Source organism: Callospermophilus lateralis, chromosome 4, assembly GCF_048772815.1.
Source record: "Callospermophilus lateralis isolate mCalLat2 chromosome 4, mCalLat2.hap1, whole genome shotgun sequence".
In the NCBI taxonomy this organism is placed as follows: Eukaryota; Metazoa; Chordata; class Mammalia; order Rodentia; family Sciuridae; genus Callospermophilus; species Callospermophilus lateralis.
In genome coordinates this window covers 104,240,710-104,268,700 of record NC_135308.1, presented here as the reverse complement: position 1 = coordinate 104,268,700, position 27,991 = coordinate 104,240,710, and the positions used below count along the sequence as shown (strand labels likewise).

The window sequence follows — 27,991 nt, the reverse complement described above, 5'->3', positions numbered from 1 at the left end:
CAAAAAGTTTTTGTTTTGGTTCATTAATACTTTCCTTATCATTTCTACTTTCTTCTGGAAATTTTTGATAAGAACAATTTTTTGATAAATAAAGTAAGATGGACACAGAAAAAAAGAGCGGTGTTATAACAAAACTTCAACTAATAGAGGTTCTTGGCACATGTTGGAAGACAAAAATAAAGGAGGGGGCTGGGGATGTGGCTCAAGCGGTAGTGCGCTCGCCTGGCATGCGTGCGGCCTGGGTTCGATCCTCAGCACCACATACAAACAAAGATGTTGTGTCCACCGAGAACTAAAAAATAAATGTTAAAAAAAATTCTCTCTCTGTCTCTCTCTCTGTCTCTCTCTCTCAAAAATAAATAAATAAAAAATAAAGGAGGGAAGATAAACAGCAGAAGAGACGCGGTTTATTTGAGACATGTATTTGTTGCAATCTTGATGTTCTAAGATCTGTCCTTGGATAAAGTTATTCAATCAGAAGGCATTACTTGGACCCTGTTTTTTCCTTCATAGAATTGTTTCCATGGAATTTAAAGTATCATAAAATTGATTTTATGCTGAAATACTACACTCTATCTATTAATGAAAGTTTAAGACTCAAAAACATGAAAATATTTCTGCATTTGTCAATTCACCATTCAGTATTTCCTGTACAAAGCAGAAAAAAAAAACTTTGCTAAAATTTAGAGCAAGGATATTCTAAAATTTAAGATAAAGAAAAATCCCCCCTGTGGAATTTGAAGTTCTTGTCATTGACAATAACCAGAGGCATATAATATATCACATCTTCCTTTTTCCCAGGTTCCAAGGAAGCTCAAACTGAGAAAGGTAACAAAATTCATGAAATGAAAACATATTGGATTTTCCCTGTTTTTAGTGATTCTAATTTACTATCCCTATGGTATTAATATATATATATATATGTATATATACATATATATATATATATTATTGTAAATAATTTCAATTCACTTTTGAAATAAATATTATTCTTTAATAAGCTCAAAAAATTAAATTCATCTTTGTATATGTCTTCTCACCAGCATAACACTTTGTATTTCTTTATTCATAAATATCCTAAAATATCCCGCCCCTCCCCCCATCAAAGCTAGAGTCATCCAAGCAAACAGGAAAGAGAGGCACTGGAAGAATATAAACTGACATTCCAGTGAAATCTAATTTTCATAAATCTTAATCTAATACCTTAATAAGACTTAGTTTTAATAAAAGACATTATTTTGAATGTATCAATTTCTGATTACATTTTGCTCCCAATGTTTATATCCAACTCACTATAAAATTATAATATTTATGTCTGATAGAAAAATAAAATTGATAACCAATGAATTGGATTCTATTATGTGTTCACAGAATCATTCTCTCCCTCATCTCTGTGCCTTAAATTGACAATGTTGTATTGTCTTTTTGATGTTTTCAAAGATGAGATTTACTATTATGAAATTTAAATGAACTAGGCTCTGTGCACACCTGTAATCCCAGAGGCTCAGGAGGCTGAGGCAGGACGATGGCAAGCCACCCTCTGCAACTTAGTGAGACCCTCAGCAATTTGGCAAGATCCTGTCTCAAAAATAAAAAATAAGGGGCTGGGGCTGGGGCTCATAGGTAGAGTACTCGCCTAGCACTTGTGAGGCACTGGGTTCGATCTTTAGCACTACATAAAAATAAAATAAAGAAATTGTGTTCACCTACAACTAAAAATATATATTAAAAAATTAAAAAGTACTGGGGATGTAGCTCAGTGGTAAATCACTCCTGGGTTCAATCCCCCATCCAAAAATAAAAATAAAAATAAAAGAGAGAATACTTACCAGCTAATGAAATGAAAGGAGTAATAACATTCTATTTAATATTTATGTTTGGTGTTTTAGTAAAGAACCCCAAAAAGTAACACTGTTTAGTTGATGCCACAAAATTATTCTGATCATTTGTAAACCATCTCAATATTTCTGTAATAAAATTTTTATGCTTGTAATTATCAGTCCCCCTCCCAACATAAGACACCATCATCATTACCCTCATCACCACCATGTAACATAAGCTTGTACCCACAAATTGTTAAAAGCTTAAATATAGCCTTTTAAGATGAATTATGTATAAATGCTAGTTATTTGGGAATAAGGATGGAAACATTTATCACACACAAAGCCAATAAGAACATTTGTGTTTGCATTAAATTTTGGATTCCATCCTATTATGCTTCAGGCTGTCAGTTCCAGAGCACCCTGTTGTACTCTTGGTTCTTGTGGTCACAAATGGGAGCTGAAAAGATGACACCTTGCATGTAACAGGAAAGAGTCAAAGAAGGCCTCACAGAGGAAGGAAATGCTTGAACTGGGATTTGAAGGAAAAAAGAGAAGTGAGCCAGGTTGACAGTAGGAGAATGAGAATGATGGGCAATGCAGAGTACAAGTGCAAAAGGCACAGAGACATAAGGCGACATGGCAGGATTGAGAACCAAAAATAATTCTGTACAGCATGGAATGCCAAGAGATAAAGTATGCAGTCAGGCAGGAGTAGGTCATAAGCAGTTTTGGAAATCAATAAAAGAAGTTAGATTTTATTCTGTGGGTGGTAAGAGCCATTTAGCAACATAGAAAAATTATTGTTAGATCTATAATGAACTGGAGGAGGAGAAAACTATAAGGAGGAAATGATTAAGAGTTCATGAACCAAGGAAACAGTTCATAAAACAATGGCCATGCAGAGAGATAAAGCAAAACAGAAAGGGGAGATAAGCTTGGAGTTCATCAGGAAATTGAATCGAAAGTCCACTATCCTTACTTGCCAAGATTTACAAGTTATCATTTCTTCTCTAAGACCCCATATAATTTCACAGGTTTTTTTAGTAAGGAATAAAAAGACCTGCACCTTAACACCTGCACCTTAACCATATGATTCTCAATCAATATTGAATAAAGGAAAACAATTTCTCCAAAATGAATAGTCTGGTCTAAGTTTGTCATAACTTGCTACATTGAAAAAAAATCCCCAAGTGGTTTACAACCCCATTGAGCAACTAATTGTAGTGGATGCTTACTGTTTTGGTGCCTAACATTCTCTACCCATCTTTTCAGAAGACCCTCTCCCACTTACCACCCATCATTAACCTTGTCTATCCATGATTATTATGTATATCATCATGTTCTTTCAGTATTTGATAGATGACACAACCAACACTCTGTTCTTACATACCCTCTCTGTCAATGATCTCTCTGAACTCCACTTTGGCCACGTACTCAAAAGTCCACACCCTAGATGGAAATCACCACTGCAGAATGACTTTACATCTGTAACAACATGTCGTTCAACCACACCCATCATTCCTGTGCCTTTTCTTACTCCCATTTCACCTGTTCAGTTTCCACCAAATCTCCAGGCCCTTGCCCACTTCTTCCAGACCATTATCTCCCTTCATCTCCTTTTCATGTCCATTCAGAACCCCCTGTTGGATTAAATTAGTAACTCTATTGCAAGATCTCTTCATTGATCTTCCATCTTTTGTTTGCAATAGGGCAAGCCTGAGCAGTCCCACGCAGATGACTCACGCTCAAATTGTGTTCCAGGTGACTGAGCTCTCAAAGAGAAAACTGCTCAACTTTCAGATTAATATCATTCAAGTTTATGGTGGCTAACTTCACTGGCTCTTAGTGACAGTAAGCAATCCTTTCATTTGTGTATAGTCTATTCACTTCTATACTCCCTACGATCACTGTTCCAACCCTTGACCACTTTAGTTTAGCCCCTGTATCATCAAACCCTTCCATGTTTGTCTTCAGCTCTTCTTCATAGTAAAATAAAGGTTATCAGGTAAAGAAATATTCCCCTCCCTGCTCCTCCTCCTGAAACTTATCTATCAGAGTGCTATCCTTTATCTTACTCATGCCCAGTATCTCAGGAGCCAGGGTCTCTCCTCCTGTCTTTTTCCTTAATTACAACAAAATATTGTTTTATTTGTTGATTTCTAGCAAATTATACAAAAATTCAGAGCCTCATGTCTTACATGAGGTTGCACTCAAGCTGTTGGCTGGAATTCCAGTCTTATGTGAAGGCACAACTAGGGGAAGATCAGCTTCTAAGCTCATTCGCATGATTATTGGCATGATTTAGTTCCTTGTAGGCATTAGGACTTGAGATCTGTCTTAAGGCCACCATTTTAAACCTGTATCCTAAGTCCCAAAGACCTTCAGAGATACTTTCTTCTGTATTTTCACTTCAATCAAACTCATTCCTGTGCAATTGTAGGCAGGTCAATTAATCTTGTCCCTTAAGTAAAACCAACAACAACAATAGACCAACTAAAAAACCTACCCTGGCTCTGTCTTCCATTTTAAGCTACTTCCCCATTTCTTTCTTTCCATTCTCTCAGAAATTTCTTGAAACTATGTACATACACATGCACATAGACAATAAATATAGAATATGTATATTACATATATATATGTAATAGAAGCAGATGGCAACAGTTTGAGAAGTAGAGATTGAGATTATACAGTATATGTATTGTATGTATATGTATAGATGTAAATATTTTCTTGCTTATTCCTTAGAACATTGCCATTTGTTTCTAACTCAACTTCTAGACTACAAATACTTTGTCACCTGTGATCTTATAATTTCCAAATGCAAAGTTCTCTCATTAAATTCTCTTCTTAATTGATCCAGCTATAGCCTTTAAAACTAGTTTCTTTTACCGCTATGGCATGTATCTCCTCTTCATATGTTAGACATACATGTGTTTAATTTCTCTTCTGTAGGAGGTAAGTTTTTATGAGGACAGAAACCTTGTCTGTTTGGTTCCCTCTCTAGAAGAGGGTCTGACATGTAATAAGTGATGAATGAATATCTGCTGAATAAATATTATCCACCTCTTGGTCAAATTGATTAGGCTAGGGTGAAAGCCACCACAAATGTGTCAGCTCCAGTCCCTTTCCTGAGAGTTTAAACTTGGGACCAGGAGAGTCAAGCCAGCTTCTCTGGGTGGATGTAAACAGATCTTCAGGGTGAAAGGAGAATGAAGCAGATGTGATACAGAAGTTGAGACAAAGAGCATCCTGACAGAATTTGAGTCCACAATTCCATCCCAAAGTGCAAAATGAACTCTATCCTTGGTCTCTGTGAAATATCCCAATATCCCCATCATAAGTAACCTTTTAAACTAATTCAGTCTCTTTTTGCATTGTATACTACTAAGAGATTCCTTACTAATGCACTGCTCTGTGGATGAATAGATACAAAATAAACATCTTAAAGCCAACTTTTTCTAAAATGAGGATTAAAAGTTAGTGTTCTGGTTCTCATTCCCTGAATGAACATTAAATGGCAATTGTTAGCTTACTTTAATGAAAATATAGTGTGATAAGGAGCCATTCTTTTTAAAATTTACTACCTCTTTACTGTACCTGGCTTAGATACTACTAATGAGAAAGGAGCTATTTCCATGTCTTCCCTAGATAAGATTATACACGCATTCATTTATCTCCAAAGCCATTTATAATGAAGTTTGGTACTAATTTTACTTCATGCTAATTTAACTCCTTAGGCAGTGAAAAAGTACGTGATTAAAGAGAAAACAGTTGAAGAATCTAGTTACAACAATGCATTACAAATTAAGGCTGGAGGACAAACTAAAATGCATCTAAATTGGCATTGAGTGATATAGGAGCTCTATCTTAGAGAACAGAAATTAAATAATTAGCAACATTACATTTCATGGGTTACACTACTTACCAAACAAACGCTGATGGAAGAGAAATTTGCCAGCTATTAGTCCTATGAGAATGGCAAGTAGCCATAGAAGCACCTTCAAAATCCTCCAGCCAACTCCTCTAGGGTATTTATTTGTTACAAATGAAAAACAGTTTCCAACAACAATAACATTGGCTTCTGTTTGGCTGTGAGAAACTGGGTCCTCCGCAAAGATTAAGAAATTAAAGAAGATCACCAAATAAGCCACGATCATGCGAGACCAGGGATGCTGAAAATAATAGCGGAAGTCTTTACCCATCCTTCAAAACTTCAATGCCGCAGTTTACCTGTGTGAGAAGAGAGACACAGAGTTAGAGTGGGAAACAAGCAGCATTCTCTTCCTGTTATTTGGTCAGATTTACAACAGCTCAGTAAAGAGGTACCTGAATGAGATGATTGATGCCTGTTCCTACTGTGGCACCAGGACAAGTCTGAGGTTGAGGAAAGTTAATATTGTCCCTCCCTACTAAATAATCATACCTCTTACTAGTTGGGAACTTGGTAAAGAGGGGGAATAAAGAGTAGGGGGAGCCAGGTGGGGTGATACTTCCCTTTAATCACAGCAGCTTGGGAAGCTGACGCAGGAGGACTGTAAATTCAAGGTCAGTCTCAGCAATTTAGCTAGGCCCTATCTCAAAATAAAACATAAAAAAAATGAAATAAACAGGGTGGGAATGTGGCTCAGCAGTTAATTAAGCACCCTTGGGTTCAATATCCCTGGTGCCAAAAAAAAAAAAGGAATATATGAGAGGACAGGAGACATGAGAGGGCAGGACACAATCCAAAATTAGGATGATGACCAAGATGACATAGGAAGGAAGAAGCATAGGGCATAAGACCAATGCCACCATTTTCTTCTTTTAGATTATTTCACCTTACATCCATAGTCATCTATAAAATGAAATAATATAAAAGTAAAGTGAACACATATTAACAACAATAAAACACCCAATAAACATTCTCCTCTGCCTAAATCCCTCTCCTCAAAGTTATGATCACTTAATAAATTTGGTAAATACACTTTCCAATCTCTTTCTATACATGGATAGATGCACACATGTGCGTAACCTTTTGTAATACCCAGAGGCACAGAGGTCTTGCAAAAACTCATAATGTGCCTACAGCAACGGGTCTGCAGATTTACTCTGGAAACATCGCCATCTCAAAGTGCTAATGTCCAGGCCCCACCTTCAAAGTATCACTGTGCTCTGCCCTCTTTCCTCTTCAGGAACCAGCCTGCCCGGAAAGCACAAAAGCTGTAACTCCTACATGGGGAGGTTTGTCTAGGCCTACCAGGGCTTGTGAGTAGATATCCAATTCTAGAGTTCATTTTGGTGAACTCATTTAGCTTTCAGACTAAGTAACATCTTTTTTCAGCAATAAAACTCTTTAAATCTTGAAAACAAAAGTAATAAAGGCAGTAATTTGACTTCCACCAACCAATTTACTTTTTCTTCTTTCTCAATTTATTTATACCTCAGAGAGGAAGGAGAGAGAAGAAGTACCCTTGCAAAGTCTATAGTCCCTAACATGACAGGCTCTCTGGTGGATGTCTGCTTGCAACATTACAGCATTTTTGTCATAATAAGTCCCTGAAATACTATTATCATTCCCATCCCTTTATTTTACAGGGAGGGAATTAAGGCTCACATAGGTTATGCCACTTTCCCTAAGTCACTCAGCAAAAGAGAGCTGATCTGAGCCTCTGAAGTATGACCCCAAGGCACCATTGCCAACCTTTGTAGCACTTTTCCTTCTTAAAGGAAAGATCCAGAGCCCAATCCCAAGAATGCCTTTCAGAAGTAAATTCTTCTTTAGAGACAATTATATACTTATATAGGACAGGGAAGATTATGTAAGTAAAAGAATCCTTCACTGATCCTGGACACTTGGGGGGGGAGGGGAATCCATTGACAAACATCATTTTACAACTGGCAAAAAGTCCAAAGATTACACCACAAGCCTGAAGTGCTTCTAAATCAACGAAAGATCTGAGAATAGTTTCCAAGGGTCCCAAATCTCAATTCAATACTCTGGGCTGATGAATGTCAATTAAACTCACAATCTAAGTTAATGAAGGCACGTTGCAACTATTTTAGAAAAGCAATGTAAACTGCAAAAGAATTGGCAATAAAATTCAGTCAAACCCATAATCACTACAACCTTGGATTCATAAGCCTTCTAAGCAATTTCAAGTCCCTTATGATCTTTGTGAACATTCTGAAATATCTGTTCCCAGCTCAGATCACTTAGGTATGGTGGCTTTCTCACGATTCTTTGGTTATTCTTCCCTCTTTCCTTCCTTCCTTCTTCCCCTCCTCCCTCCCTCTCTCCTCTTTCCTTTTCTCTTTCCTTCCTTCCTTTCCACAAGACTGTCCCCCACAACAGCATCAAGGACCTGTGTGTATGATTCTCACACCAGAGACCAGAACACGTAGTGAAGTACAAAAATGAGCATTGTACATTTTCATGATATTTAGTGTGTACAAATGTAGAAATGGGTCAGTTTTCAATTTCATGCAACACCTTTGAAGTATCCAAAAAACACCACCAAAAAGAAATTCACAAAAATCATCTCAAGGACCAATGACATTTGAGGAAGGACTTGTACTACACGACCATCAGCACTGCACAAAGATATCCCTTAGAAAGTTACTGTAATGAGTTACTTCCTATGAGGCACCTATTAGCAGTGAGGGATTCTAGTGAGGGCCACCACCACCTCCTCTCCTTCCTTGCACACACATAATCAAGACAGCAGGATTCAGACCACTGAATTTACATGACCTTGATTCTTTTTTTAAAATACTTTGTGGAGGACTAGCATATACTTATTTTGTTGCTATTTTTAACTTCAGAATCTTGCCTGTGGGCTATATAATTTCCACATGCCCAAGTTAAATTAGAACATGCAAAAAAATTTGGAGACAGCTGTTCCTCTCCTAAATTCATGCTATTTCAGGAGAGAGAACTATAGTACTGAGCAACAATCCTGTACTAGTATCTAATCTCATTTAATTCCCACAGTAATGCTATGAGTGCTACTGTCATTCTTATAGTGAAGAAAAAATGAAGGCTCAAAGTAATTGTCCATTTAGTTCACATACTCAGCAAGTAGAAGAGACAGAATTTGAATCCACATTGACACCTAGTCCTTAATCTATCTAATATACCATATAGCTGGAAGTGCTTCTTTCAGTAAGACATTTTTCATCATGCTTAAAGTTCATTCTTCTTTTCTACTTTTAAATACTAGCAGAATGAAACAGGACTCTGATATTGATCCTTTCATCATTTAATTTTATTATAAACTCCTTAGAGAGGTCATAAGAGGCTGTTTACTTCTTGGGAACAGCATGATGCTGAGCTCACAGTGGGCAATCCATAGACACATATGAATGATCTGAGTGGTAACACTCAGAATGAGAAACTCCTTCATTGTTTAGGTGAAATGTGGAAAAGGCAGAGCAACCTTACATTCAACTTCCACTAGAGAAGAGAAAAGCAGTCAGGTTCAAAGACCGCAGTAATGACTTGGCCAGCAACATTACTGATTTACCCACACATAACCCCATTTCATTTTAGCACCAGGCTCCACATATCATCATCATCATCATCATCACTTAGGGATAACACTAACTGAGGACTTGCTGTTTGCCAAATAATATACTCATGAGCTTTATAAGCATCTCTTTTAAGTTTAATAGCAGCCTAGTGAGGAAAATGCTCTTACTTTCCCCATTTCTCAAATGTTGCAACTGAGACGAACAGTTTAACAGTGTTGCTGTTATTGTTTTTTTTTTTTTTTTTTTTTTTTTTTTTGCTTATGTTTGTTTGTTTGTGTGGCATTGGGAATTGAATCCAGGGGTACTCTATGACTGAGCTACACTTCCAGCCCTTTTAATTTCTTATTTTGAGACAGGGTCTCACTAAGTTGCCAAGGCTAGCCTCGAACTTGTGATCCTGCCTCAGCCTCCTGAGTGGTATGCACCACCACAACCCACAAATTTAGTAGCTTGTATGAAGGAATAAAACTTGTCTATATCAGAACAAAGATTCAAGTTAAAGCTACCTGGCCTCAACACTCTATACTATGCCTTTCCTGTACAACAACATAAATTCCAATGTCTTGCTGTTTACATGTTGGTTAGAAAGTTTCTGATAATAAAACCATCCGATGTAAAATATTCACAGTGCTTCCAGGACGAATGGATCTATTATTACCATTCAAATTGACCTTGGTAGCATGATCAGAAAAAAAATGGGAATCATATAACTATAGGAGTACTTGAATTCTTTCTTCTTTGAGCATCAGTATAAGTAATTGAGTTGATCTGATTGTCCTTTTGCTGAACATCACTGGTGTGCATTCTGCATCTCAAAACAAGACTAATTCACACAAACTTAATTCCTTCTCATAAGTAATGACATTGTTAGGTAGATGCCACTATTTTAGAATCCTCTGCTTTTTCATATAATAGCAACAATAATGATGTTTGGTAAGAATAGGCTAAAACTGAAAACTCATAGGCCTTTCATGGTTTCTGATTCTGGAGGAACAAGATTTATACTGGATATTTGTAAAGTCAGAAATTTTAGTACAAACCAATATTTCAGAGGAATGCAAAGGAACAAAAAAATAAAATAAAAAGGAGAGATGTAAGACTCTCAAATAGGAGAATGTTTTGATTAAAGGAACAGGGGAAATCACCTGGGACCGATGCAGAGACATATCAGTAGTTCTGTGTGGCTGGAACATAAGGTGTTTGGAAGTGTCTTGTGAGAATTAAGAATGATTTGGGGCCAATTCAAAGAATATTATTTAAAAAGTGTTGGTCTGTACTAAGAATAGATTAGGAAATCATAAAACATTTCAAGGCAAAAAAGTGAAATGATCATACATAAAAAGTGATGAAGTCAAATTTTATTCCATAATAACACTCATTAATTCACTTGTTCAATATTTACCAATCATCTATTTTGTGCTAGGCAGTAGCCTACGTGCTGAGGTTACTTATACCTAGTAGACAGCCAACAAATATTTGCTGCTGGATAAATTCAATAATAAATAGATGTGTTGTTGAAAACAGACAACAGACCAGGTTGAGATAAGAAAAAAAAATACTGAGGATTTCATTCCAGAGACAGTAGATTCTGGATCATAATGTTATTAATAGAATCCCTGTTTCCATGCATCTGATAGTTATTTTGTGGGGAACAAACCAAAAGATAAAAATTAAATACACAGTATTTCAGAAAGTTGAGAGAGAAAATTAAAGCAAGGAAAAGTTAATAGGGAGTCAAGAGTGAGGGAAGTTAAAGGTCTCACTGTAAGCTGATAGTAGAAGACACACATGAAAGAAGGACCAGAGGCAAGGAGATATCTATGGAAGAAGAGCAATCCAGATAGAGGGAAAGAAGTTGGAAAGGCCTGTTGCCAGGGCATGCATGGTGCATTTAAGGTAGTACACGAAGGCTAAAATGACTGGACAGAATGTGGTACTGGAGAATATGGAAGAGATGCAGTCTAGGAGGAAGTGTTTCATCATGATCAGGCCTTGAGGCCATCCTATGGATGTGAGCTTTCACCCTAAGAGAAATGGTGATAGAATCAGACTTTCATATCAAAAGGGGCCACTTTGTCTGCTGGTTCAAAATACTTTATAGGAGGCAAGGAACAGAAGTGGGGAAGCTATTGAGGAAGCTGTTGCCAGGTACCTTGAATCAGACAGGTATAGAGGAAGAATTTAAACAGCTCAGCTTCTGGACACATTCAAAAGAAAGAGCCAATAAGAGTTACTAAAGGAGCCAAGTATGGTGACTCATGACTGTAATCCCAATGACCCAGGAGGTTAAGTCTGGAGGATGACAAGTTTGAGGCCAGCCTCAACAATTTAATAAGACACTTAGCAACTTAGGGAGACCCGATCTCAAAATAAACAATTAAAAAATCCAGCGATGTAGCTCACTGGTAAATCACCCCTAAGTTCAATCCCCAGTACCACCTCACACACACACACAAAAGAAGAGTTATTCATGGATTGGATGTGGACATGACCTAGACAAAATCCAGAATAGAACTGCCATTTCCTGAGATGGACAGAGGTTCAGTAGATGTAGGAAACATACTCATACTAACAGTTTTGAATGTTTTTTATGTGTTGTGCTGTTGGAATGCACATTTCACATATTATCTCAATTAGTCCTTACAGCAACTATTTGTATTGGCCAGTGAAGAAAAAGAGATTCAGAGAAGTTTTAATGTTCCTAAGGTCATACAGCTACCAACTGGCAGAAATAGGTACAACTACCTCTATATAACACTAAACTTAATACTTTTAATTATTGTCATATTGCCTATACTATGAAGTATAAAATACAGAATAAAGTTTCAATGGGAAGGAAGAGCAAGTACTAGATGATGACTTGCACCTAGTGGGCACTCAATAAATATTTGCTAATGAATGTATGCATGAATAAATAGATATGCAGATGATAATAGTCCAGCCTCGAGTGAGGAAAAAAAACACTGAAGAATCCATTCCAGAGACAGTAGACTCTGAATAATGGGACATCCAAGTCTGTAAAAGGAGAAATGATAGAAAAATAGATAAACCAAATGCATATATGCTTGAATATACCAGCCCTGAGGTAAGGACAGATCATAGTATATAATCCTAGATGATTATAGAAGACAGGCAAGGGGAAATGATACAGAGCATTTTACATAATGCAAGTGCTTAATACAGGTTTAAGAAATACAAATAGCAATAATAACAAATGTAAAGCTGAAACTCTTACTTTAGGTCCAATACAAAAGACCACACAGCCTTTTAAATAAAAAGCAACCTTTTAAGTCAATCAATGAAACCGCCATAAGTGGTTCTGCATAGATACCAGGACAGCAATTGTGATGCCCTAGCTAATTTAGAGGATCCCAACCATAAATCACTTCCTAGACTTTCTCTTCATATTGTTTCTTCCTTTTAGTGGTCTTCTTCCCTTTTTATCCCGCAGTCCTTGGGACAACAATCAATGAAAGTTTTTAAAACAGAATCTGAAAACAAAGTAGGTCTAACTCTGTTGTAATGGCAAAATATTTTAAAGTCCCATTGTCTTATAAAGCAAAAAATGAATCAAACAGTAACCAATAAATTCTTTAAAAATGTGAAGGTCCTTTTCAGTGGCATCCGCTTCTGATAAAGAATGAATTGCCATGGTCACACTCTATCAATAGTGCCAAAGCTAATATTCATTAAGTATTCTTTAATATATTAAATAAAAGTCACATGTCTGAACTTATTTTTTAAATGACCACAGCTTAAGCAAGCAAATTAAATAAGACTGACAAGTACTGGCTTCTTTTCTTTGTTTTTTGATCCTGGGGATTGAACTCTGAGCCTCACACATGCTGAGCAACCACTTTACCACTGAGCTATGTCCCCAGGCCTTTTTATTTTGAGACAGGGTCTTGCTAAATTTCCCAGGGGCCTTAAAATTGCAATCCTGATGCCTCAGCCTCCAGGGTATCTGGGATTACAGGCATGGGCCAAACTGCCCTGCTGACAAGTACTGGTGGGTTTCTGATCACATGGATTTAATGAAAGGTGGGAGGAGAGGGATAACTATCTGAGTTAAAATGTCAAAACCCCTAATTGCTTTTAAACTCCAAAGTCTGGTGGAGTAAAAGAAAGTATAGCTAGGACTTTTTTTTAAGTCAATACTTTATAACAAAAATAGAATTTTACAGGGATTCTACTATTTTTTTTATATTCAATAAATTGGAAATAGTTGTTTCTGAAGACAACACAAAACCCCAAAAGCATCCCAGAGGTCCTTCCTTGCGTGTCAGCCAATATATTACTTATAATTAGAGGAGAAATGCATGACCTTATATTTAACCATTCTTTTAGTCAACATTTTGTTTCTTTTTGGTTCCTGAGACTTATATCTACATATAAATACTAAAGTAAGCATGTGATGTTTACTTTCACCCCCACACACACAGCCACACACACACCCCCACACACACACTCATACACACTTCATTGTTCCACAGAGGGTTGAATAAATAATGGCAACCAAAACGTTACCTCGTTGGTCAAACATATTTGTGGGCCTAAGGCATTTTCAAAAATAGAAATAGAAAAAAAATAGTTTTATTTAATCAGGATGAAGTTAGCAAACATTCAAATACTCAAGTCAATGGATCTTGATATCTCTCTCTCTCTCTCTCTCTCTCTCTCCCTCTCCCTCTCTCTCTCTTCCCCCGCCCCTCTTTCTTCTCTCCTTTATATCTCTGCCCACCCCTTTTTTTAAGGACGACACCAATGAACTGCAACCTGTTAATTTAATTAACAAAAATAGGGCTTGTGTTCAGGTCCTACCCAAGGAATCAGTGAAGCGAAGAAAGTTCAAGGACTGTTCTACCATCTTTTACCGCCTGGAGCCCAGGACTTTGAGGTTCCCACCACGATCCTGGAGCCTGGGTCTCCTCTGCCCTTACCCAAGGGCTGGTGCGTCTGCCTGCCTCCTTGACACTTCACCCAGCCTCTTTCGATAACGTCCTCCGGGAGGGAGGAGAGAAGGCGCCGGGGAATTCGGGGGCCGGGCCGGCGTTCCGCGGCCGCTTCCACAGTCGCGGGAGGCAGCGGGGCTGCGGGCAGCGGGGCCGGCAGAGCTCGGCTGCGGCGGGACCAGGGCGGGGGAGGCGCCCGGCGCGGGGCCGCGTACTCACCGAAGGGGCTGCGCAGGCTCCGGGCGACTGCACGCGGGAGACCGGGTCAAGCACAGCCCTCCGGCGCGCCGGCGGCCTCCCTGGGAAGCGCAGCGAGACGGACCGGCGGCGTCGCTGCCACTGCTGCTGTCACCGAGCTATAAATACCGGCTCGGCCCACACCCGCCGCCGCCTACGCCGGGCGCCCTGGGTGCTGACTCTCACCGCGCACTGTGAAGTCCGCCGTGGCGGGCTGGACACTGAGAGCGCAAGGGCGATGGCGCCGCGCAGGTGACCGCGGCCGCTCCAGCTGTGCGGCAGCCTCCGCAGCTGGAGGCATGGCCTCCTGCCGCCCCCGCCCTCTCCCCTCCTTCCCGCCCCAAACGCGGGCCGAATCCAGCCCGTGGGCCCCGAGCGCCGCGGCACAGGCTGCCCTGGCTGGCCCGCCTCTGCAGAGCGGCAGCCGCAGGCAGGGAAAGATTTAGGAACCTGGAAGGGGGGTGGGGGCCACCGAGCTTCAGCCTAGGGTGTCAACAGCCGTCCCTTCCTCCTGCGGGAATTGGCAGACTTGTACAATCCACATCCTGCAGGTAACCAAAGAGGTTCCCGGTTGGAATGTCTTTAAAGAGCAGCAAACTTTCTAACGCAGCTTCAGGTCACAGAACATCCTTCTGCTCCTGTGTCTTGGAGATGCCAAAGGTGGGGGTAGGGAGAGCGAGCCCACAGGAGTTGAGAAGTCTTATACATACTTATCTTATACATACTTTGCATCTTTTGCATCTCTCTCTCTCTCTCTCTCTCTCTCTCTCTCTCTCTCTCTCACACACACACACACACACACACACAGACCCCTATACAAATATTCACATATATACATACATGCATGACTACACATAAGCATATATATTCATAAGAGACATGCACAAGTACACATGTGTTCACACATATAAACACACACTCATGCATACACACATTTTTACAAACATAGATGAGCAAACACATGCACAATTGTTAAACTTTTTGTAGCCCAAGTTTCTCAAAAATCTCTTTCTGTAGTGTTTAAATGTTTCTCTGCCGCCTAGAGCAGGAAGAATCTTTGACCACATTTGAGGAATTCCTTTTTTCCTTATGTAATCTCCTTTTCATCATATATATGTTTGTCTCTGTTTCCTTCCATAGCTTATGACAACTGCTGTGTCAGTTTACTGGTGCTTATATTATATTTAAAAGCTGCAATCTAGTGTGATGATATTGCATGATAGTTCATGCAAGTGGAAGTGATCATTAGTTTGAATAATCAAATGAAACTGGGGTGATTCATATGTGCCTACAGTAGCAAACTTAGGAAGGGAGAGTAGCCCTCTCCTAAAAAGATGATTCAGAAATTGGTTGAGCAGCAAGAAGAACTGAGATGGCAGCAGATTTTGAGATGGGATGGAGAGAGCCATTCCCAAATCCTGCAGTGTAGCAAATCTGCACAAAGATAATTAGAAGTTCATGGTCATACTTTCTATTAGTTTGATATGTTTCTAGATTTTAAGAATAACCAGTGTATATCTACACTGTAGTCATAGTTCAAAATAATTTAATGGAATTTTTAGCTTAGTAAGATTCTCTTTTGTGATGCTTCCCAAGTTTTTTCCAGAAAGAGTTGTTTCCCAAGCTAGTACTTTGTATATTCTATTTAAACTCTTTTTGTACTATATTGTAACTTCTTTTTCTTCCCCACCAAGCTATGAATTCTTTAAAGGCAAAAACTAAATCTTACCATTGCATCTTCAGCACCTAAATTTAGTAAATTGTAGTAATGAATCCAACAAATTGTAGATTCATTACATAGATTAATTATTGCGTTCTACTCTAACTTCATAATTTTAATTGGGATTATTTTCCAAAGAATTGTTAAACTGTGTAACTGTTTCACATGTGTTATGTGTGTGTTGTGTTTTCCTTGGATCTTCATTTAAAGGAAAGACTTTAGTCAGCTGAAACAGGAAAATATTAAATTTCTGGCCTTAATTACATGGAACTTGTTATCCTAGCTTTAGATCACTCTTTGGTTAATAGTATTTTTAAGAATAAGCTTGGGCTGGGGATGTGGCTCAAGCAGTAGCACGCTCACCTAGCATGCGTGTGGCCCAGGTTCGATCCTCAGCACCACATACAAACAAAGATGTTGTGTCCGCTGAAAACTAAAGAATAAATATTTAAAAAAAATTTTTCTCTCTCTCTCTCTCTCTAAAAAAAAAAAAAAAAAAAAAAAAAAGAATAAGCTTGATCAGTGCTATTTTCTCTTAAATGGACTTGGGTTAGAGAATATATTTCTTCAGGACCATTCTAAGCAAAAGACTGAAATGGGCAACATTTATTTTCTATATCAGAGTTTCTTTTTCACCAGAGACCAAAAAAATTGTTCCCTTTACTTTGGGACCTGCCCAGGATCTCTAGTTCAGGATAAGGCAGAGGAATAACATTTATACTTTGATCTGTGTCATAATAACACATAATAATAAAGTCTCAACTTATTGCAGGCTTATTGTATATCACATCCATTATCTGCATTAAAACATTTAATCTCTTGACAGTCCTGTGAGATAGCTGCTACACATGAAGGGGAGGTTTTATGTTTTCCTTTGAGGAAAAGAGGCACACAGAGACTGAGTAGCTCATTCTAGATCTCACAAGTAGCCAGAGTGGTAGAGAAAGAATCAGAAGGCACTCAATGTGGCTTTGTGAGATCACATTGTAACCTCTCATTGTATACTTCCTTCCCATCCATCAGGAAAGATGTGCATTTTATAGTCAAGAGACATGTAATAAGGAATGTTAGTGTGAATTCTGGTTCTAGCTATAATCTTAGGCAACTGCTACTACTAAATTACAATGGGATAGCTCTGCCTTTCTCCATCACCAAAATGGTGAGATGTTCAATCTGAACATGGATTTTGGGAACTTTCAAGAACAGCTCCTACCCAGATTTTGGGCTACTGCTTTCCATACTCTTCAGTCTTGTTCCATCCCAGTCATTACCACACAGAACTGTTATGAGGTATACAAAACACCTATTGGTTAGGTATATAATAGGTTCTCAATACAAAGCATTTTTTCCTTTCCATCAAATTCATTAGTCTATAAAAACTATCCTTGATGCCACAATCTGTTAGCCTAGTATTTAAGTGGTGATTGCTCACTCACAGAGATTAGCCATTTCTCTGTTGTTCATCAGTTTTAAAAGGGCATAGAAAGAAGTTCAAAAAGAAACCAAGATAATAGGGCTTCAGATCTCCCATTCTTTCACCCATATTTCAATTCAAACATCTCCATTTTTTTTTCAGATAAAGAAGTTCAGCAAATTGGCCACAGCTTCTGGTTAGGAAACTTAAACTATGAGGGAAATAGATTAAGTAGGATTTTATATATATCGAACCCAGGCATTGAACCCAGGAGTACTTAACCACTGAGCTACATCTCCATCCCCCTCTTATCTTTTTTTTTTTTTTTTTTTTTTTTGAGACAGGGTCTCACTAGTTGCTTAAGGCCTTGCTACATTGCTGAGACTGGCTTTGAACTTGCAATCCTTCTGCCTCAGCCCCAAAGCCACTGGGTGTACACCACTAAACTCAGCTAAGTAGGAAATTTTCAAATCATACTAGCCAATCATCTGCTTATTCGACTTCTATATACAAAGTTAGCCTTGCTGATAGGCATAAAAATGTGTCTTGCTTTCATATAATTCCTTAATAAAATCTGATGCAAGAGTTCAACATCAGAAATAACGAGACATGTTTTTCTGTTTACCTCACCTGTCCCAGAAATCTGTTATACAATTTACTCTGTATTGCAAGAAAGAGAAAAGACTAAGTTAATATATATTTAAATCATTTAAAAACCTTTGATTATTTAGAAATTGTATCTTGTTTAAATGACCCTTTTGAAGCAAGAGGAAACCATAGCTGCAAGTATCTGTACCCTCTACCAAATCAATCAAGGAACACTTATGTCCATAATTCAATGGACTCCAAGCAAAACTATTTTTAATTTTCAATGGGTCAATTGGGATGATGTTAATTGCTCATTATAAGTGGCATAGAAAAGTGAATACAATCCATAATTTTATTCTGGTATTTAAAGGGCAGTGACTCTATTGCCAGAATTTTCCTCAGCAGACCTAATTTCAAATGTTCATTCCCATTGAACCCAATGTAAACTGATATGTTTTAGACCACATGTCCCAGCTTTTGCTTGGAAAAAGTTGATTATCACATGTCTATTTCTTGGAATATTAAAACCTTGTGCTCTGGAATCCTGGTTCTGCCAAATAGCAATATTATTCTAAAGAAATTATCCTCCCTTTACATTAGTAGTAAGTTAGTGCTTCATAAGTTGTTAGAAGGAATATATAATGTATTTTTTATTTTAGCATTTAGTCTGGTACATATTAAATTGTCCATAAATGTTGGCTTCTATTATCATTAGTATTTATCTCACCCTTGCCCTTATATTCTGCATGTCCCACAGAGTTTCTTTAACTGAAGGATTAATTCACTTAGTCTTCACTTAACCTTGTAAATGACTGGGCATAGACACTTTTCTGGGTAGTTTTTAAAGCAAAGGAGATATGCAAACTGGGTGAACTAAGTGCCCTGCCAGAGGTAGAGCTGCTGCCTGCTTGGGGGCCCCGCATCAATGCCATTCTTACACTGGTTATCTTGCAGAATTTGTACACACGAATGCAGCAGCTACTCAAAGGGACATTCCTCCTGTAGTGACAGACAAGGGCAATTGTACCACCTACTCCCTTTGTGATTCCTTTCACCATCTCTTCTTACTTTCTCTTCTACTGCACCCTTACTCCTCCATACAGAGGTCCTGAGAACTGACCCAGGGCCTCATTTTCAGATTGCAGTGCTTGGTTATGATGACCTCATCCACAGGAATGTGACTCCTGGTTTTAAATGGCAAATTTGCCTGTGGGCATTTTGAGCTGAACTTCCAGTTCTTTCTAGTTTGGGTTCTCCTGAAACAAATGGTCTTTTTCTCTTCTTCTACAAAATTCTTTCCAACAGGTTTTAGACAAGTTTGAGAAATCTAGCCCAAGGCAGGAGAGATTTGATTTGGGGAATACAAAAAAGTACCAGTTTTCAGAAACATTTGACTTCATATAAAGTATCAAACACACCATCCAGTCAATAAACATACCCCAAGCAACTAGACTGTCTATTGGGGTAAACATAAGTCAGTGCCTAAAAGTTCTGCTTTTTCTTGCAAGTAAACTAAGAAGACTCCCAAGAATGTGTTGGAGCAGCCAGGAAGAAGAAAACTGGCCACTTCTCTTGTCTCCAGTCTTTATGTGAGGATCAAAGCAGAACGACCTTGGTTGTGAAGTAAAGTCATATTCTTCTAAAACATCTGAAGAAACTCATATGTGCAGTTAGCAAGCCATCTCTCCTGTGTACACTTTTCTGCTTAGAGTCATGGGGTAGCCCTACATTTTTTCCTGGCTCAACATCACCAAAGAATGCAAAAGTAATGAAATGTCCAAACCCTCTCCAAGTTCTTTCTTTGGGATTGGTGAACAGTATGCTGGAGTGTTCATAGCCTTGGGGTTGAATGCTATCAAAGCATAGCAACATGCTGAGGTGTCCAAGACAAATACAGTATGTGTTTCCGTAGGGACTTTGTGATCCAAATGAGCAGAAAAGAGATGGCTTATAAATCACCATGAGTAGTAATGTAAGGTGACATATGATCAGGGCCAACTGTATTTTCCTGACCAGAAGGGCTGTAGAAATTTGAAATGGAGAAAAAAAAAACTATCCTTAGGAATTGCTGTAGAAAGCCAAATGGAAGAAGCTTAAGGCAAACATTGAATGATAAAGAGACTTCAGAAACACAAAAGGGTGGACTGGTTAAGGAAGAAATTCCAGGCAAAGGGAGCAGCAGAGATAGAGTGTCGATTCCCAAAATGCTCTCAACAAAATTTGTGCAGAAGCAGGGGAGAAAGGAAGAGGGAAAATAGGGAGGGGTGAAGAAAGGAAGCTGTAGCAGCAAGAATGGTGTGGTCCATTCTCAGGAGGAGGTATTTGTGTGTGTGTGTGTGGGGGGGGTGATGAAGCAGATTATTTAGAGAAATTGGGATTACCGGGTTGTTGAGACCAAACTTCTTAGTTTCAGCTGTTTTAACAGTAAGGAAATGGTCAAAGAGACAGAATGTGGATGGGTAAAATGGAAGACAAGAAATAACTGGCACCAGGAATTTTAAATAATAAGAAGAGGAAATTATTTATTTATTTTTGTATTTGAAGACAATGATCATGTTTACTGTAGCTATGGAATGAAAAATGGTAAGTAAGCCTCATCCTCTACCCATAGACTGGGAGGGCTGCTCTCCCTGCCTCCTTCAAGAACAGAGGGGAGGACCCTCACCTTCAACATTTCATATAAAGAAATGAGGAGGAGCTTGGAATTCTTTTCTCCAGTGGTCTGCACAACTGGGGTCCCTCCTGTACCATAATCAGAGACATAACTGGCCGATTCTTTGTTTTACGATGCCATTGAAAGGGCAAGCCTCACAGAGAGCATTATGTGCTCATAGTGAGCACTCATGTCATTGAATTTAGGGCCCACTCCAAATCCAGAATGATTTTGCCTTGATATTATAGTTGAGCATTCTTAGAAAATGCTGTGAGAAACACATCTTTAGGCAACATCATCATTGTACAAACATGCTTGAGTGTACTTACACATAGTAAAATTGTTAGGATGTCGCCAGGAGATACAATTCTATGGGACCATCATCATTATGTAATCTGACTGAGATTTTGTTACAGGGTACATGACTGTAAATACATTAGCAAAGACCCCATTTCCCAGTAAGATCATGATCTAAGGTTCTAGGTGGACATGAGTTTTGCAGGTATACTATTTAACCCACTACATTCACATTTGTAAATAAGCAAATATCCCTTATATAAATGTCATAATGTTATGTATAATACCAATTTATTTCTCTGATATAAGGTAAAAATACATAGAAGAAATAATTTACTTAATAACAAAGATAATTCACTTTTTGCAAATATCTTTCCAGTCAATATTATCCAAATCTCTCACATTTATTTCAGCATTTTTCTGCATTGGATTTTTATTTTTCTTCTGTTTACAAAGACATATATTAGACTTTTGAATGCCAAAGTATTGCATGTTTATTTAAGTTTCCATTCCAGAATGTAAATCCAACATCTTCAGGAAGCTTTTCTGTGTCAGATATTTCTATTTTCTGTTGGAGAAAAAGATGAAGTCCATCCTCTGATAGAGCTTATTGACATACAGTTAATATAAAATGAACAATGATATAATATCATACAGTAAATTGTGCTGTTAAGAAAAGTACATAGAGGCTGGGGGTGTAGCTCAGTGTAGCTTAGCATGCCTGTGGCCTTGGGTTCAATCTTCTGCAACTACTAAAATAAATGAAAGAAAAAAACAGAAGAAGAAGAAGAAGATAGGATCAGAACATTGAGAAGGACATGGGGCACATTTTTAAACAGGATGACCAGAGCAGATTTCTCCAAGGTGACATTTATGCAGAATAATTAAGCTAGTTCCTTGCTACTACAGTTTTATGTCTATTTTCTCCTTTGTATCCTTAGTAGAGGTGATAAACAGCCCACATACTAAAGTTAAATATTATCTTCTTATAACTTGATATGATGCTTAAATAATATTTATTAATATAATCTCAATTCTTTATGTCAAGGGAGCATTTTGATCATTGTATTGTCAATAAACCATAAACCGATACATTTGTAGTGTATCCATTCACAATCACTTCAGTCCAGGCACTATTCTAGATGCAGTCAGATACAGAAAAAAAATCAACAGACAAAAATTCCATTATCACACAACTTCACTAGAATGTAAGTTGTATTTCATTATTAGATTTGAATGAGAACCAAGGTTTGAAGTTCAACTCTCTCATTCCACTCTCACCCTTAGTAAATTGCTTGAGAGTTCTAGCCTTCAATTTCTAAGGAAAGTGAATTAGACAATATCTGAGTTCCCTTCTGACTCCAGCACTCTGTTGTTTTAGGGTAGCAACAACCTGATTAACAATAGCTAAGGAGACAGGTTTAATATGATCTCAATTTAGGCAGTCACCAATAACCCTGGAACCAAGAGGAGAGAGAGAGTAGCAGGAATCCTCTACCAGTGTGGGTGGTCTTACTGTGGAAAGATGACATTATCTATTCTGAAGCAGAGGTCTCAGTTGGCAATTAAAAATATAGGGAGCAGATCTTGCCTCAGGGATTATTGAACTGCCAAAAACTAGACAAAGAATTCAGTGACTTCAAGACAAGATTGAGTTAAGACATGCAAAATGAAGTGTAAACCTCAATAAATAAAGTAGTCATTACTATTGGCTTCTTTCAAAACTGTATGATACTCAAGAAGCCAAAATAGAATAACTGAGCAGGCATGACAAGGCTTAGATAGGAAAGCAGCTGTTTGGAGGGCACGCTGGTACCTGCCACCTACTCCGTGTACCCTGGATGGGGTAGTTCCCATCCACCCCAGGTGGAAGGACAAATTTCTGACTTTGGCAACAAATCTGATGGTACACTTTAATGAATTAAAGAATAAAAGGCCTGTGTGCAGGCTATGCAGCAACATAATAAATTTAGGTACAGACAATAGTAAATTCAAGATACACGACAGGAGATGGTAGAGATCTCCAGCAGGCAGTTGCTTTTAGAGATCTGTAACTCGGGCAAGAAATTGGAGCTGAAATAACAGATGTGCTAGCCATCGTCATCCATTATGAGTCAGTGTTTCTCAAAGTGTGGTCTCCAGACCATCTGTGTTACAGTAAACTAAGATAGGTGCTAAAGAACAAATTCCAGAACCCTACCTAATGAATCAGAATCTCTTAAGGAGGGATTTAGTAATCTTCATTTTAATATACTCCAGTGATTCTTATGCACTTTTAATTTGGAGAGTCATAGATAGAAGAAATTATTGATGTGATGCTCTATAAATATAGTTACCTAAAGAAAATGAGGACAGAAGGCAGCCAAGGAAGGTCATTGATACAGTCCTGTGGCATTCAAATTCAGTCACTTTCTAGCATCAATTAAGTGCACCCCTCCCCTCCAGACTCCTAAATATTTGCCCTTCGCCAAAACTTGCAAACTGGTAGTGATGTGGCCTCTGGATTATTTTCTTTGACTTACACACTACTCTAAAGACTTACCTTAGTTGCAAATATTTTTAAAAACTAGTAGGTTTAACATAACAAAACAAAATAAAACTGATTTCTAGCTTCTCATAAAACCCAAGAACTGGTCAGATTTGGCTTTCATTGTTGAATGGCAAATAGCTGCCCAACAAGATCTTTAGTCATTTAGTTATACAGCAGGTTGCTTGGCCTCTGAAAGCATTTGCAGCCTAAAATGCACCCTATGGAGGGGCTTTCTCCCTTCATCTTCCCCATCTCCAGATCCTAGACCCAAACACATGCTCTCTTGTCATAGATCCCAGAGTCCCCATGAACTGGCATATGATTTGTGAAAACCACATGAAACAGGCCCTCCTTTATCTGGGAGTTTATCCTCTGCTTCTAGAACTCATTTCTTGGAACTATAGCTGTTAAAGGCTCAGGTCCATTGGAGACACCTAGAAATGCTGTTCTGGAAGCAGCACTTATCTCACACCAAGATGAAGCCTGATACGAATACCTTTACATACTACCAACAGTACTAGAATCTTCATTAACCAAAGTCAGCAGGACACCAGGGTCCCCCCAAATGAGCCTTGGCAAACCCTTAGAGCTTCAGTAAAATTACTCTTCCTCCAGAGTCATCAGGACCTGCCCATTTAAATGAGAGTGAAGGTCTGTGGAGGACAGCATCAGAGTCCATGAATTAAATGGATGGATTTGGTGAAAGGCAGAAAGCTTGTCCCTTCCTCAAGTAATGAACTTCCTGTTTCCCTTACATCACCAACATTAGCTAACTGAAGAGTCATTATTTTAAAAAAATATCAATGCTAGGAATGTTCAGGTAATTTTTATTGCTTTAGTGCTATGAGTATGTATTTATTAATCTAAGTAATTTGTCACTTGAAATTATTAAGCTGGCACAAAAATATCTCTTATCTTCAATAAAAAGAAAACTGGAAAATTAGCTTTTGAACTAATATGGAAAGTGTTTCAACTAATTCACTATCAGCACATAAAATATTTTTTTCAATAAAACCTCACTTATATAATTTTGTTTTTGGTATTTTGAGATGATTTCCAGACATACCTAAAGGATTATGCCCAACTTTTTTTCTTGATTATCTCATTTTTTTTCCCTTGAGTAAATGTGTAGTACAATTGAAAGAAGATAGTTTTTTGGAGTTAGATGGGTTTGGGGTCAAGTCCTACTTTGCTATATGCTCTATGAACTTGGCCAGAATGTTTAACCTCTCTAAAACAGATATCCTTGTCTGAAAATGTTGACTATTATATAATTTGTAAACTACAGTGAGGATGAAATTGTTAAAATAAACATCAGGTATATCCTGGCATATCTTCTGTTACCATCTTTATAAGTCTTTAAGTTTCTTTCCAATAGATAAATTGGAAATGAAAATCCTTAAATTTTTAAAATAAAATTTATGTATGACTATTTCACCAACATTTTAGTGGGAAAAAAATTATCAGATCTTCATTTAGGATCTCTTAAACATGTGTTGTTGATTCATTTGGTACAGTAAGTCTAATATCATAGCCACTACTATTAGGTAGAGTTATCTGTAGAGAAGAAGGTTTTCAAATTTCATTGGACTTATACTTATTGTAAGCAATATTTGATTCATCTGTTTTAATCAATTTTTTCATCTCTATGTCCAGAAGATCTTACAAGAACTATTTTAAGGAAAAAAGTTATTTTGGCTCACAGTTTCAGAGGTTCAGTTCATGGGGGGCAGACTCCATAGCTCCAGGTCCCGGAGGAGGCAGAACATCAAGACAGAAGGGCACAGAGGGGAAAAAAAAGCTGTTCAGGACTTAATCAGCGAGCAGAGAGAGCTGCACTAACCAGGAACAAAATATAAACCCCAAAGGGAGGCCCCAGTGACTTATCTCCTCTAGCTACATCCTGCCTGCCTGTAGTAACCACCCAATTAATCCATATAAGTGGATTAATCCACTGAATAGGTTACACTTCTCCTAGTCTAATCATTTCCTCTCTGAAAATTCTTGCATTGTCTCACAGATGAACTTTTTACGAACACCTCATACTGAAACCATAACATTATCTTACACACTTTTACAGTCTGTCAGAGAAACAAAAAAGAAGACATTGTCCCTGCTCATCTTACAAAGAAAAAGGTAGACAGGTAAACACATCATCATTACAATCCAATATAAGAACAAAGAAATAAGTGTCCTATGAGAACACAGAATACCGAACTGCTAGTTTAGATATGGAAAGATTCACAGAAGAACTAACAAGTAATATTACAAAATTACTTGAAATGATTCAAAATTACATGAAAACTTATTTTTACTATGACAAATAGAGCTTGATTTAGTGGTGTTTTACTTGTATACTACTTTGCATTAATTTACATTCTGCTCTGTCAGTCCATGGATTGCTTTGTATATGAATGTGTTATCCAAAATAAATATGCATGTTTAAGAAAAATACACCCAGAGAATTTTAAAAATATCTCTTCAATAAATATCATTACAGCATATAATTTTGTTAAATATTTGCTACTAATAATGGAAATTTTTAAAGTATTCCTTAAGCTCTTTAAGGATTTTATAAGTCCCAAATTATAGCCATTTATAAAATTGTTAAAAATTAATTTTGTCATTAAACCAAAGTATGTTAAAATATAGAAATAATGAAAGAGCATTAATCTTGATTTACTTTAATCTGAAAAATCAAAGATTTAATAGTAAAAAAAGAAGAATCTTACTTTGAGCTGATTTCTCATAGAAGTCACTCATACTTGTATTTTAGCAAAAATGTCATATGCACATGAGGAGCATCTTAGATGCTTAAAGAGGTCTTGAAATCTTGAATGTCAATTATATTCTCACAAATGTGTGAACAAATGTGTGAATGTCTTTTTAAAAAAATGCATTGGGGCCCATAATATTTTACTTCTATTGCAGTACTAAGGATGGAACCCAGGGCCCTGTGCATGCTAGGCAAGCATTAATCCACTAAACTATATCCCCAGCCCGCTACCCTTTTTAAATTTTGAGACAAGGGCTCACTAAGTTGTTTATGGTAGCCTTGAGCTTGACATCCTTCTAACTGAGACTTGTAAGTATCTACAATTACAGGCATGTGCCATCAAGCCTAGCAATGATTTATTTCTTTATTGCCATTTTTGTAATCATTCCCACAAGAGATAGATGAGACTGAACAACCATACCCACATGATCACACTCACAGATGGGTCATACAACATAGTGCTCTTACCCTCATGGACTATATCTTAGAAATGTATAAAATAAGATAAAATAATGCAAATTTTATTTGTCTTGAGGGGATCCAAATCTCTGCTCTTCCCCAATGATCTAACTAGGTAGTCCTGCAAATAATCACATTTGGAATATAACAAAAAGAGAATTAATTAGAAAGCTTAAAAGGTGGATTTGAGTCAGCTCTGCCACTGCCTATATGAATCATCTTGGATGAGTTGTTTAATCTCTGTGATTTCAACACCTCATTTTTATAAACAAATAAATGAAATGAAGCAAATAAATGAATCATTTTATGAATGAATTTTTATAAACTTTAATAGATTCAAACATTTGTGGATATGGTATTAATATTCAAGACTTCAAGACTACTATGGGTACCCAAGCTTCTCTCCATGTGCATCTGTGTATCTTTACTAAGGCACAAGATTTCTTCCTGTAAAAAATAAGGTAGTAGGGCTGGGGATGTGGCTCAAGCGGTAGTGCGCTCGCCTGGCATGCGTGCGGCCCGGGTTCGATCCTCAGCACCACATTCAAACAAAGATGTTGTGTCCATCGAGAACTAAAAAAAAAAAAAAATATTAAAAAATTCTCTCTCTCTCTCTCTCTCTCTCTCTCTCTTTAAAAAGAAAAAAAATAAGATAGTAGACCAAAAACAATTAAGTCTTCTACTTAATTTCTAAAATTCTATAGTTCTAAATAATTTTTATCAAATGCCAATAAATAAAAATCTTATTTTGTGCCTTTACTTCTTGTAGGAAGAGAAATAGTTGGGTGAAAATTTAATTTTATATTTGTCTGTGTTTGAGAATTCTTGTCTTTCATTTATGAGTGAGCATTGCCCCTCTTGCTATCTTCTGATCATGAGGACAGAGAAGTGGGCAAGATGCATGCAATTATGTATCAACGGAATAAAGAATGCTTACTATATAATCATCTTCAGTAATATATTGATTCTATTTGAAAACTACATGCTGATAAGAACTAGAGAAACTGGGCTCAGTGGCACAAGCCTATAATCC

The 27,991-nt window shown here is 37.6% G+C and overlaps 1 protein-coding gene across 1 annotated transcript in view; it reads right to left on the bottom strand.

Moving 5' to 3' along the window:
• Nucleotides 1-6,025, bottom strand: part of Tmem117 (transmembrane protein 117) — a 439,273-nt gene extending 433,248 nt beyond the window's left edge. The window contains exon 1 of the mRNA XM_076852782.1: nt 5,749-6,025. Coding sequence (XP_076708897.1) covers nt 5,749-6,025 — 277 coding nt within the window. The remainder of the gene's footprint in view (nt 1-5,748) is intronic.
• Nucleotides 6,026-27,991: the final 21,966 nt, after the last annotated feature.